This window comes from Solanum dulcamara, chromosome 6, assembly GCF_947179165.1.
Source record: "Solanum dulcamara chromosome 6, daSolDulc1.2, whole genome shotgun sequence".
NCBI classification, from domain to species: domain Eukaryota; kingdom Viridiplantae; phylum Streptophyta; class Magnoliopsida; order Solanales; family Solanaceae; genus Solanum; species Solanum dulcamara.
In genome coordinates this window covers 25,367,195-25,382,010 of record NC_077242.1, presented here as the reverse complement: position 1 = coordinate 25,382,010, position 14,816 = coordinate 25,367,195, and the positions used below count along the sequence as shown (strand labels likewise).

At 32.5% G+C, this 14,816-nt stretch overlaps 1 protein-coding gene across 1 annotated transcript; it reads left to right on the top strand.

Moving 5' to 3' along the window:
• Window positions 1–1,118: 1,118 nt before the first annotated feature.
• LOC129892795 (exopolygalacturonase-like) lies at window positions 1,119–3,883 on the top strand. Its single transcript, XM_055968343.1, has 4 exons — window positions 1,119–1,250; window positions 2,066–2,359; window positions 2,893–3,405; window positions 3,641–3,883. Exons 1-4 carry the CDS (start codon window positions 1,119–1,121, stop codon window positions 3,881–3,883), a joined length of 1,182 nt encoding a protein of 393 aa, XP_055824318.1.
• Window positions 3,884–14,816: the final 10,933 nt, after the last annotated feature.

Here is a 14,816-nt window from a genome sequence, read left to right as displayed (position 1 = left end):
AGATTGCCACATAACTTCGACACGTGGCATGATTTTAGTGGCTTATTTAATTTGATTTGGATTACCACATAATTTTGGCACATGGCATGATTCTAATGACTCATTTAATTTGACTTGGATTGCCATATAAATTTGACACGTGGTGTGATTTTAGTGGCTCATTTAATTTGACTTGAATTGCCACATCATTTGAACTATTTTCTTGAATTTAATATAGTATAAATTAATTTACGAATTTAAATCCAATATAATTCTAATGTTTACAGACACAATAGCTAATTCAAAAGAAAAGAAGGGTAATGTGAATCAATGCATGTTTTAGAAATATTGTAATCATGATCCCTTTTGTGGCAAGATATAACACTTTGGTGGCTTTTATACATTTTTATGATATTTTTTATTCTAAATTGTGATACTCGAGAAGTGTTGAATTTGTCTATTGGGTAATATATCTTTATGTATCTTATCACGATTCACAAATTTGGATCGTGACACAATAAATCAATTTTTCTATTGCATGTTGCAATTCACCCATAACCGTCATAAATTTGGATCATCACACACATAATCGGTTTTACTATATTATGTATTGCAATCAAAAAAAAATTCCACTCAACTTTTTCCTTTTTAATTTATTTTTTTTGGATTAGACCCCACAGAAAGTTTTTGAAATGTAACCATGCTAGACGAATTGATCGGATGTCATACTTACTCCCTGTATTTGCAGGTGTCTTGTTAGATCACCTAGTTGGGTGATCATGAATATATGTATATTTAAAAATGATATCAGTAAAATTTATGTTTTAGCTACTGAGAAGAAATTACTGTATTCACAATAATGTTGAATTCTAGTAAAATTAGCAATCTCTAGTGAAGAATAATATCCAATTGATCTAAAAATCCTAGGTGGAAGTTTAAAATCTTACCTTGATATTCAGTCAAAGATAAATTCACTTAGTAATAAATTAAATCTAAGAAATCTCTCGATGTAACTGAATTTAAGATTTCTTATATTATTAAGGCAATAATTAATGAATTAAATATCACTTGTAAAGTGTGAGGGAAAATGAAGGTATATATAAACACAAGTGAAGAAAGAAAAACAAAAACAAAAAGTAATGACTTCAAATTATTGTTTAGAAATAGTTTTTATTATCGGCCTTGTTCTTGTATGCACTAATGCTGAGGGAAAGATCTTCAATGTCCTTTCCTATGGTGCTAAAGCAGATGGAGTGACAGATGATAGTAAGGTGAGAACCTATCATTTTTTTAAAAAAAATGTATCTGTAATTATTGTCGACTCGATATAAGTAAAAAATTCTAAAAGATCTACATATAAGTTCACACAAAAACCTTCCATTTCCTTTTTTTAATTGTCCCTCTAGTTGATTTGACACTCCTCGAAAAACTATTTCTTTTGGTCCATTTTACTGGATTTTATTTTGCACGACTAATAAGAAAACATTAACTACAAGAATAATTTAACTTACTTACCCTTATTTTCCCTTTGATATTTATTTTATACTACTATTTCTTTTACTAAATTAATCTCTCTTTGTAATTATTAGAATAAGGGTAAGGTGGATAATACTAATAATTATATATTGACTTACAGAACTGACAAATGCTTTGTACTAAATATTTATGTAACCACGGCAGGTAAAATGGGCCAGAGAAAGGATTTATAAGGAATTTATTTTACTAAATTACCTTTATTCATTATGCTTTTAAAATCTAACTTTGATTAAAAATACTTTTAAGTAGTTACTTAATAATAATGAGAGTAATAGTGAAAGAAAGTAATAATTTTAATTTTCTAAAATTAGATAAATAAAAAGAAAAATTTATTTAAAGTATAATTAATGAGGGAGTACGGATCACAAAAGTTAGTTACGCCTTTATTATAAATATTCTTTCTAACTATGAAATCATTCATAGTCATTACTATATGTATGACAAAGTGGATTTTGCTTAAATAACTTATAATATAATGGTCATCTTATCTATAACAAATTCAGTGTTTGATTAAATCTACTTTTTTTTATTTATTTATTTATTGTGGAAGGCATTTTCGAATACTTGGACGGATGCATGCAAATGGAATGGAAAAGCCACATTGTTGATACCTTTAGGAGTATACAAGGTACATGCTACAAATTTTAGTGGACCATGCAAAGAATTCGCCTTGACCTTCCAAATCAAAGGAATTATTAAAGCTCCATCACACCCTACACTAAACTGCAATATGTCTTGGATTTCTTTTCAATATATGAATGGATTAGAAATTGGAGGAGGCGGAACGTTAGATGGACAAGGACCTTCTGCTTGGGGAAAGCATCACTGCAAAAATCTTCCTTTAGTAAGTTTTTTGTATAATTTATTATCATATGTTTTTATAATTTTGAGTAAAATTATTTGTGCTAAATTCCACTTTAGATATATTTCTTTTTGATAAAAATATTCTTATTTGATAAGGAATTAGATGAAAAAACAATGAAATTCTGAATCAAATTATTTGATGTAAAATTTGAAGGGGAAAAAAATAATCTAATATTGATTCATCATTTGTCACAGTTGAAGTTTTAATTCTGGTCAGTAATATCAATTTTCTTTTATAATACATTTTATTTTTTATGTTCTTTTTAAGCTCTAGTTGTCTTGTGCTTAACGTGAAAAAGGGTAAAGATACTCTTAACTACTATTATGAGGTCTTAAACATGTATGGGGCATCTAAACTCACCATTTTTGTCATAAAAGAAATGATAAATTTAACAAATATTTTATTGCCTTATCCATCATTTTTGTGGTAACATTGATTTTTATTTTTTGATTATAATATAAAGTTAAAAATTAAACATTATTTTTGATGCTTTTTAAAAAATTTTGAACCAGACACTAGGATTCTCTTTTATCAACAATGCGGTTGTGCGTGACATACATTCAATCAATAGCAAGCATGTACATTTCAAGGTCTTTTCTTGCAATAACATGACATTTAGTCATGTTAACATAACGGCACCAGGCAACAGCCCTAACACGGATGGCATTCACATTGCCCTGTCCACCAACATTCATGTCTTGGATTCCAACATTGGCACCGGAGATGATTGTATAGCTATAATCACAGGAAGCAAAAATATCAACATTTCAGGAGTCACTTGTGGCCCTGGCCATGGAATAAGCATTGGTAGCTTAGGAAGTTCACCAAATGAAGTTGTTAAGGACATACATGTCAAAAATTGCACTCTCATTGCTACTCAAAATGGAGTGAGGATTAAAACTTGGGGATCATCGGATGTTGGTAACGTTACCCATATAACTTTTGAAGATATTGTCATGAAAAGAGTTTGGAATCCTATGATTATTGACCAGCACTATTGCCCGAATCATAATTGCAGCAGTCAGGTACTTGCATTTCATTTTTTTTTAATCTTAAAATTTAATGTGTTGGATATGTCGAAAGTCGTCATTTTTTTGGATGCAAATAATTAATAATAATGTCTAAGTCTTAGTTGAAATAATTAGCACGTTATAAAATTAAATTAGTTAGAGGAAAAATAATTTATGTCAATAAACGAGAGAAGTCGTTGAATTGTTTTCCATGGGACATATTATGATTTGACGTTTCTTTAATTATCAGGAAAGTTCAGTACAAATCAAGAACGTGACATTCAAAAACATAAGGGGAACTTCAAGTTCACGGGCAGCAGTTACTTTATATTGCAGTGCATCATTTCCTTGTAAAGAAATCATCCTTAATGATATCAACTTAGTCTACCATGGCCCTCATGAACCTGCGATTGCATCCTGCACTCACGCCAAAGGGAAAGCCACCGGCAAGGAGTTGCCTCCAAGTTGTTTAACGAAATCTCTCAATTCATGAACTTAGCCGTCTTAGGTTTATATATATACATATATTATATATATATATATATATATATATATATATGTGTGTGTTTATATTTACAAATTGTTATTCAAAAGTCATAAAGAAAATGCTTGATGATTCTTATTTAACGATAATATGATTAGAAAGTTCAAGTTTTTTTTTTCTTATCTTGGATAAGTTTTATATTACTTGGTCATAGAGAAACTTTTTGTAATGACCCTCATAGTCATTTTGAATTTTCAGTGTGTTGTCCTAGTTTGGCCTTTCCTATAGCTTTTGTTTATCACTTGCGACTTGCAGGGATGGGTGGCATGAATTTTGAGGTGATTGGGGTGAGATTTTCAATTTTGAAGTTTAAGAAGTTTGACTAAAGTCAATATTCTAGGTTCGCATTCACGGGGTGAGGTATTCCATACATGATGGGTTTGGGTCTGGGTCGGGGATGCATTCACGAGGGTCCATCATGTTTGCGATGAAGGAATTACTTCCTCAGTGATTTAATTCACATTTTCGAACTTAGACTTCATAACTCAATATTGGGAGAATGAGAGTTCAATTTAGGGTGATTTCAAATAGGTTTTGCGCAATCAAAGGCTAAGATTATAATCCTCTAATTACCAATACCCAGCTAATCCAATATTTAATTAGTAATTTAGTTGGGTTTTTATTTTTAGTTGGTGTTTGGGATTGGAGGTTTGGGGGGTTCGCCCAAAGTAGATATTTATGAAATTCTTGAAATGGGGCGTCATTTAGGGATTCTTTTTATCTAACTTTTTTGGGTTTAAGATTTGGGAAAATGACATGGACTACCAAATATATATTAGTTAATTAATATACCTAGCTATAGTTTAAGTTAATTCCTACTCGCTATTAACTTTTTCCCGTAATTAATTAACATAATTATAGTTATCCAGAATTTGAATAATTAAGCTCCAATTGTATAAATTTAGAATTTGTTTATAAAAAATCAAAATTTCCTTATTGAATAAATCCAGAATTTGAATATGTTTACCCTAGCATGTATATAATTATAATATTGATACGTTTGATTTAATAAGTTCTGGAAAATTCCTAAAATGTGCAAATATAGAATTTCTATATATTAGCCCTGTTTGTATATTGCCACGCATTAAACAAATCGATTTGTATATTTGCAGAAAATTATACAAACGAATATGCAAATTATACACAAAGTTGTTATAGCAACAATTACAGAATGTAATTACCTAAACTATAGTTATCTCGCCCTATTAAGTTTTAGGACTAAGCAATTTATGAAAATTTCACTTAAGATTTTCATCTTTGTGGTAAACTAATTTTGAAATAAAATTTCATATGCAACCTTGAAGGCCTAGGGTTAACGTTTTGATCCAATTTTTGGATCAAACTTTTATATGGCAATATGTGTGTCCAAGAACTTGCAAACTCATGTAAAATACATATTTGACTATATTAGGACCATTTGTAGGCGTTGTGAAAGTAAAAGCCATAATTTTACTTTTTGTGCTCCAATTAAAGAAAGTTAAAGACTTATTTTAAGGGAAAAGAACATTTAAGTAAACGTATTTACCCTTAAATGCCTCATTATTTTTAGATATTTTTTTATTTTAAAATGCCATAAATTTATTTTAAAATTCGTGTGCCGACGTCATGCTGACGTCAGCACCCACCCTATATGATACCGATAGAATATCAATATATTGACGGAGTATCACAGAGGATTAAACTCAGTTCTATATGATATCGCTATATTGTAACAATATACCATAGGAGTATCACAAAGAATATATTTTCTACTAATTTAGAGATAAATAGATAAGATTGTGATTTGAATAATTTTTCTCTTAATTGTTTTAATTTTTTTTTCTTAAAAAAAAGTTCAATCCTATATGGTATTGATAGGGTATCAATATACTAATGGAGTATCACAAAAAATTAAGCTCAGTCATATATGATACCGATATGGTATCAACATACCGATGGAGTATTACAGAGAATTAATTCATAACAGTGATGCTAATGTCATGCGCCAAATAAGAAAGGAGAAAGTGGGGTAAGAGGGTAAATAGTTAGGATCATGGATCTATTAAGGATAAATAGTTTGGATTGAGTCCAAATTGAGTAAATAGTTTCACAATTGGGTCTATTTAGAGAAGTTTTCCCTTATTTTATTCTTATACAATTTTAGTGTATTAATTTGCTGAATTTAGGGGTAATGGGTAATAGGGGTCTCATATACATGAGATGATGACTATTTATCAAATATTGATGCCATTATACAGGTAAAATAATTATTGTTTTCGTGATTGATGAATTATGTGACTATGTGAACATGTTTTGTAGCATATTGACTTTGCTTGATGCGTATATGTCACGATCTTAATCCGTCGTGATTGACACTCACTCTAATTCTTCGGTGGGAGAATCACTATTACAATCTAAACTAATCAGCAATAAGAAGCGATGAACAATCTAAGATATGGAAACAAGTTAAACATAGAAAGAAAATATCGAGTCCCCATAAATTTAGTCAATCCAGGTAAAACATGCATAAATATGCCTAAAATCTGAAGGGCATTGTACCAAAACTGTAATAAAACAACAAGTCTAAAGAAAGGGGATACAACCCCAAAAAGTCATAACCAAAGTGTCCAAAAATCTAAGTTCGAGAAGGAGGGACCAAGATAGAGAAGAGTTCATGGTAGCCTGAAAGAACCGGCTCACCCTTGAACTCTGTAAATCAACAATCTTCTATACGAGGTCTCTCAACAGTAGCCTGAAGATGCCTTGTACTCAACAAAAAAAAGCAATTGCAGTCTTATTACAAAAAATAATGGTGTACTAGTAGAATCATGTGGGTAGTCCAGTAAATAAGATACAAACAAGTAACTACAATACCGTAAACATACATATATAGAATACCTTACTACTTATCATCTCATAACAGTACAAATATATACACAGGCTAACAGTCTCAATTTCAATACACATCCAAGGATAGTTCTCTCATGGAACCTACACTTCACCTATTAGTGTGTCAGAGTGTGACACCCGATCTAAGGTTGTGTCAGAATGTGACACCCCAATTCAATTATATGTCAAAATATGATATCCGGTCCAGTTATGTATCGGAATGTGACACCTGGTCCAAGCAAACACAACACAATCACATATACAATGAATAGTTTCAACAGTCATAACTACCAAAAATAGGTTCATTGCATGCTATTGACAAGAACCAATCATTTCACATAGTTCATTTCAACTTTTCCTATTCAAATACATATATGCGTACAAATGAAGCAGCTAACAAGAACATAATGAGAAGAAAAAGTTGTCACCTACCTCAAAATCAAGCCTTGAAAACTATAAACTACTGGAGTTTTGTTTTTTCGAAGCTTTTTGTTTTGTTCGCAGTCTAAAAACAATCACACATATACAAAAAATAAATAAAATGGTTTAATTTATCTAAATTATACCAAAATTCCCAACTTTAGCAAAATACATGATCCTAACACCCATCTAGGTCTTCTTTCCACTATTAAATTCAAGTCAAGAACTCTCTCCTAAGTTATCCCTCATGTATTCTAGGTACTAACAATCAAAATATACATTAGGAGATCAATTAACTTACCTTTAGCATGAAATTTGGTGGAAACTGCAAGAAATCGCTATAGGTTGCTTCTGGCCTCTTAAGAACGAAGTGGGATGATTAAAAATAATTATGGTACTTTTTACCATATTAATTTTTGTCTATCCCGCTACAGCAGCCCCGTCTTGTCCTGAATAATCCCGCTCTGGTGGGATGCACGAAGACAAAATGTATGTGTTTGAGCCGCAAATTTCCCATTTTGTAACACACCCTCATCCCATGACGTTGTAATATCTATACTTTATGCCAAGTTTAATTTTGAGAGTTTTACTCACAAGAAAATAATTTTGTAAAGTCGTACAGGCTTCATATCATTTTTGTCACGAACTGAACTAGAAACCTAGTTGTGACATGGCGATCGGGAACCCGAAGGATCCTAACCAAGCCTCTTAGCATATATTGCATTCATAAGGTAGGATAAACATAATAAAAAAAAGTGGAAGAATAATCTTAAACATGGAAGTACAGAAATAAAATGAAATCTAAATTCATATGTTTAAATGGACTACATCAACTCTATGTCTAAACATGCCTCTATCATACTAACATAGGTGGGGGCATAGAACAAGCCACTAGCTCCCCAATCAAGAAAACAAATGTCTCAAAATAGAAACATAGTCTAGAGATAGCAAGAAAAGAAATAAGCTCAATAGGTAGTTCCCAAAATATGAGGACTTACCTAATAAAGTAAACCAATCTTCTATCTAGCCACGAGAGTATGTAGGGTGATCGCCGAGACCTACATTATTATACAATGTAGGCAAACATTGTGAGCAATGGAACATGTGACATAAAATCCATGATGTATTATCAAGGCTAGAACATATAATAAGTAGGCCAATTACACATAATAGTGAATCATGAGTAAGGCTAATGTCATTTTAAAACCATAATGCAACCTTATGAAGAAAACTATACAATGCATGAATAGTCATGAGTTATAATGAGAAACCATAAGAGAGCTTGCAAGTTCATAAGTAGTAGTAAGAATCTTAAGTAAAAGTGTGAGTCATAAAATCATAAGTGAGAGAACATACTTTACTTTGTAAGAGATATATTAGCCATAGTAACAAAACACCTTAAACGTTGAGAGAGGGACCTTATACTTTGTGAGAGCGACCATTAACGGACATAAATCATATGAGCTATAACATGGAGTCTCGAGTTATCCATACACTAGAAGAATGTGGGAGACTACTTTCCAAGGTAGACTCCGTCATACCTAAGTGGATCCACTAAACTACATGAAAGATAGAGACTCAACTACGGGTGACCCTCAAAGGAATCAAGCCTCTACTACAGGTGATCCTTTATCCTATGGTGTAACGTAGTTATAGGATAATGGGCTCTTTCTACGGGTCTCTTGCCTCTTCTAAGGGATAAAATACCTATCCCAAGTTCCACTTGGTGCTAGGTAAGCTCTCAATGGAATGGAGAAACCATAAGACATAAACTCGACATCTTGTGGGAGGGGCCATGTGTACTACCCGTCCACTATTCATAAAAATGCAATCATAGAGTAGCTCTTTAATCTTATCTTATCTCATTTAATGTGAGTATAGGCCTTACATCATTACATATCTTTATTCATAAAAATATTTAGGGCTTTAAATTACCTTGTCATTAACTTGCTTGAAACATCATTCATAACCTCCTTTGCATAAAGAATCTTTAAACTCATTCATAGACCTTGCCAAACATTCATAAAGCTTTCGTTGGATATAACTTGAAACTCTAGATCATAGCTTATACTTATAAATTTGGGTAAAACAGGCTTACACGATCAATTGACTTGAAAATCATGGAATTTGAGTGAAAGCATCCATGAACATATACTTTACATCAACCTACACATATTACATGAAGATGACATCAATTCGAAGCAATATTACATGTACCCATAACCCATATCATAACCCTAAAGATCAATGTAGGGAATTTGTAAAAAATTATTGAAATCATCATTTATAATCTTCACCAATATTTCATAAGTCTCAAACATCATCTGTAAAAGCCTTCATTGAAAAAACCCTTTGAAACTAATCATAGTTCATTAAAATCACCATTGAAGATAACATTATGCATGAGCACTGTAATATTCCTCAAAATGCTCAAAAGTGCCTTAAGAATGCCTTTGGAATAGGCCGCTCGCGTAATGCATTATCCTTATTCTTTTTGGCAAATCCGAGTCTAGAATATTGATAAGGGGGTCAAAACCTGCGGAAAAATAGTCTCGGCGGATTTTTAAAACCCGTATATCAAAATATAATTTTTTTAAGAAATTATGCAAACTATTGAGGTGGCGGCAGCTCCGCGTCTCCCACTTGTTCCTGTTTAGTGTAATTTTTCCCTGAGTCAAAATTTGGCCAAAAATCTCATTCGCTAAAAATTAGCCCTAGTAGCGAGCAGCTCCACGTCGCGGACCTGGCCATGGTTTTTCTTCAAAATTCATATTTTAAGTAGTGCACTTTAGACTTTTTCCAAACTGTTAGTTAGTGAACCTGAACGTTTTTAGGGCCTAATTCTACTCTATAAACTATCCTAAGCCCTTAATTCCATTCAATATTCTACAATTCACCTATTCAAATATTTTCCTCTCTACAAAGGCTTTCAAGGACTCCATTGAAGATCTCCATCATAACTCTCAAATTCTTCCAAAATTCTTGATCTTCTCACTCAAGGTATAGGGTTAATTGATCCTAGGGTACTTTCACCCATGGAACCCAACCAATTTCTTATTTTTTAATTAATTAAAGTATCTATTTTTATGGATTTTATGATTTCTATTTTAATTGGATTAAGTTTTATTCCAATTATGATTATGTGTCTCTTTTGATATAAATTGATGGTTATTGCATTGAATTGAAGAGTTTTTTCATAAATTTTCCTATATTGATCTTTAGGGTTCATGTTATGAATTATGGTATTTCCGATCATACTTTTAAATGATATTATCTTTATGAATTATATGTGGGCTGATAGAAAATATATGATCATGCATGTTTTCAAGTCAATTTCATGATTTTCAAAACAGTTGATCATGCATTCATATTTTATCCAAATTTCTAAGTATGAATTATGATTATATATTTTAATTTTGATCATGAATTATAAGTATGTTTATAATTATGATTTTCATGCAAATTATGGAAAAGGGTAACTTAGTGCCCAATGCGGTGCCTTAAGGAATGATATGAATTATATATGTATGTATGTTATGTAATGTGGAAGGCAAATACTCATAGTGCACTTATGTTATGAAAATGAGCTACTCTATGATTTCAAATCTATGATCATGACTATGATATGTTCATTACGATTACTATGCTATGTATGTATTACGTGAGATTTGACTTAGCACCTAGTGGACTTGAGGTGGGGACCATATCAAAAGCCCTAGTAGCAACCTATGTCTCTTAAACTACATTCCACCATAGGTTGCCTTCATGGCCTAGCTAGTGGATCCACATATAGCGTATGTTATGACCCGTCAAGTGGGGTAGAGTCTACCTTGGCAAGTAGATTACCCTTTTTTTGGTATAGGGGTAACATCAAGATTCCATGTTATAGCTCGCATGATCTTATTGCCAGATATGGTTCCTATCCCATATATGTACGATCTCTTATGAAATTTCATGATCTAAATTATACTTTTCAAATGCTTTGATCATTATGACTCTCTCATGACTTTACTGTCACGACCCAAGCCTAGGGCTTAGACGTGACATGGCGAATGAGGAACCCGAAAGTACCTCAAATAAGCCTCTTAGCATTCTTTTAGCCTTTCATAGGTAATGATGATAAATAAACAAGCGGAAATTATAATAAATCTTCAACTTACATATGTCCAACAATACCTCTAACTATTAGATTTAACGGGGCTAAGACAAGTCCCTAGCTCACCCTCAATCATAATAGAAGAAATTCCATAGTAAAATATCTTAACATATTATAAACTAGAAAGATAAAGGAGTATTGTTCCCGGAACATGGGAACTCACCAAAAGTAGTCTTCAATAGAATATCAACTAGCAACGTGGAGGAGAATGAGGAGGAGCACTGATCCCTACATGGTGATATCATGTAGACAAAAGAGTATGCGTTAGTACTTTGAATGTACTAAGTATGTAAGGATGCATGAACATTGAGAAAATATTATAACATTTATGTAATATGGAACATAATGTAATACATGCATAATAAATCATATGGATATCCTTTAAAACATTTATTTTGTGGGAAGCTAACCATAACCGACATTTAAGACCATGCGAGCTATTACATGGAATCCAACATAACCCCCTACGTTGGCCGGGGAGACTACTTGCCAGGTAGAACTCCATCAACTTCATTCATTTCTTTAACTTTAACTTTAAGGGCTATTTATGGATCCATTAGCCTAAGCCTACAAGGGCTCCTATGTTGGCACATAGTTAATGAGACAAGGGGTTGCTACTAGGATTCCCTTACCGAATCCCACCTCAATGCCTCATTCGGTGCTAAGTCAATCCCACGGAATAGTTTAATACTTCAAAATATTCATAGCATATAACTTGAGAATTCAAACATCATATTCGGTAGAATAGCTCATTAAAATATTTGATAATTCAAATATGCAAGAATTGTCCTTATTGCATAAAGAATCCATGATTCATATCATTTCATCATTCTTTCATTTCATAAGACTCCCTTTTTGATCATAGATATTACTTTCATAAATATTTATTTGGAGTCAAAGCTTTCAAGTCAAACTTTGTTAAAAACATAGTAAAACTAGGTGGGTTCAAATCACTTTAACTTGCAAATATGTATGTAAATAAATATACATAAATACTTTGAAATCCATTAATTAAAAATCATGCTTTAAACAACCCACCATGAATTTCAAGAACCTTTAAATAAAAGAATTACTTGTAAACCATCAATTCATACATATGAAATTATGTTGCATCAAAATAGAGCAATAATCATTAGTTTAACCATGATTCATACTATTAAGTAAAATTAAGAATTAACATAAGAAAATATTACTTGAAATCAAGATATTTAATTGAAAGAGTTTTTGGACTACATAGGTGGAATAACCAATGGATAAACACCCACATAACTTAGAGTAAAACTTAAAGAAAATAAACATAATTTATTATATAATCAAAATAATTTAGACATGAGAGTGGAAGGAATACTCTCATTGAAACCTTACATACCTGGAGACCGAAGCTTTAGTTGGTACCGAAAGACTTAATGAACACTCTTGAGTCTTAGCTTCTCTCCTCGCCGGAACGTTTTGTGTACTACCCGGAGTATATGAATCACCGGAATAGTATTTCTTCACTACTAAGAACTAAAACTATATTTGAGAATGTATAAAGAAGTGTATAGAGAGAAGATTTGCTTGAGAAAGCTTGATGAATAAAATGAGGAAATAAGGTGGGTATTTATAGGTGGGAAAGATGACCTAACAATAAATAAAATAATTATAAATAAAAATCTGAAAAATTAGTGGAATATATTGATGTCATGGATGATGTTAAATGGAGGACAATTTATGTCATGAGTGATGTCAAATGTATCTAGATCTTTCTATGGTAGGTGAAATGAGTTATCTTTGACAGAATACTCTTTTTGGGAGCTGCGTTTGAATAAGATAAATTCCTTATTAGGATTTGGTGTCTTCATAAGAATTGTAGATATGGAAGTCTAGTTTCATATCGTTTAAGAATCAATCAATTTGGATAAACCTACAGTGACATATGATTTTTCTTCTATAAATACTCATTTCCGTAATAGCATCCTACCTTACAAAGATTAATTTATTTGACCTACTTAACCTCCGAATCTTAAAATATGGTCTTCATAAAAGTTGTAGGTAATGATCTTGTGGTTACTCAGAAATTTGAATCACTCAATTTGGATATTTCTATGAAATGTTATGACCAAAATACAAAGGCTGTATCATGTTTAGGCAAAAATTGAAACATCGTATACAATGTTTTTAGGGGATATTACATTATCTCCCCCTTGGGAACATTCGTCCTCGAATGAGAAAAAACTTAGCTTGAGTAGAGTAGAGTGTTAAGAAACAACCTATCATTAATGCAACAATGTAATTTAAAATATCATTTAAAATATATTTCATAATTTTGCAAGCATATGACAAGAAAAGTTGAGATGTAAGGATTTCAAGTAATTGAGCAAGGACAACTTAATACCTTAGGTTTGGGTAGAGGGGAAAAGATGAGGGTATCTCTTAATCATATCCGCTTCCGCTTCCCGTGTTGCACTTTCTATTTGTTGATTCCTCCAAAGGACTTTAACAGATGCAATTTCTTTGTTCCTCAATCTCTTAACTTGCCGGTCCAAAATTTCCACAGGAACTTCTTCATAGGTCAAATTTTCTTCAATATTCACTACTCCCATAGGTACAATGGAACTAGGATCACCCACATGTTTTTTCAACATAGACACGTGAAACACCGGATGAACCATGGCCATTTCCAATGGTAATTCCAACTCATATGCAATCTTACCAACACGTCTCACGATTCTATAAGGCCCTACATATCTAGGGCTCAATTTCCCTTTCTTACCAAATCGAACCACACCTTTCATGGGTGAAACCTTCAGATACACCCAATCATCCACATTAAACTCAAGATCCCTTCTTCTAGTGTCAGAATAGGACTTTTGACGACTTTGAGCCGTCTTCAACCTTTCTCTAATGATCTTCACCTTCTCTAAAGCATCAAGTACCAAATCGGGGCCCAACAAGGTCATCTCACCTACTTCGAACCAACCAACCAGTGATCTACATCGTCTCCCATACAAAGCCTCAAATGGTGCCATCTCAATACTTGAGTGGTAACTATTATTATAGGCAAACTCGATGAGAGGTAGATGATCATCCCAATTCCCTTTAAACTCCAACACACAAGCCCTTAACATATCCTCTAGTGTTTGAATCGTCCTTTCGGCTTGCCCATCCGTTTGAGGATGGAATACTGTGCTCAACTTTACCTTAGTACCGAGGCCTTTTTGAAATGATCTCCAGAAGTGAGAAGTGAATTGGGTACCACGATCCGAAATAATGGATAATGGCACACCATGCAACCTCACCAACTCCCGAATATACAACTTGGAATAGTCTTCGGCACTATAGGAAGTTTTAACCGGTAGGAAGTGAGCTGACTTAGTCATTCTATCAACAATTACCCAAATTGAGTCATGACGCTTTCGGGTATGAGGCAAACCCACTACAAAATCCATATTCACATCT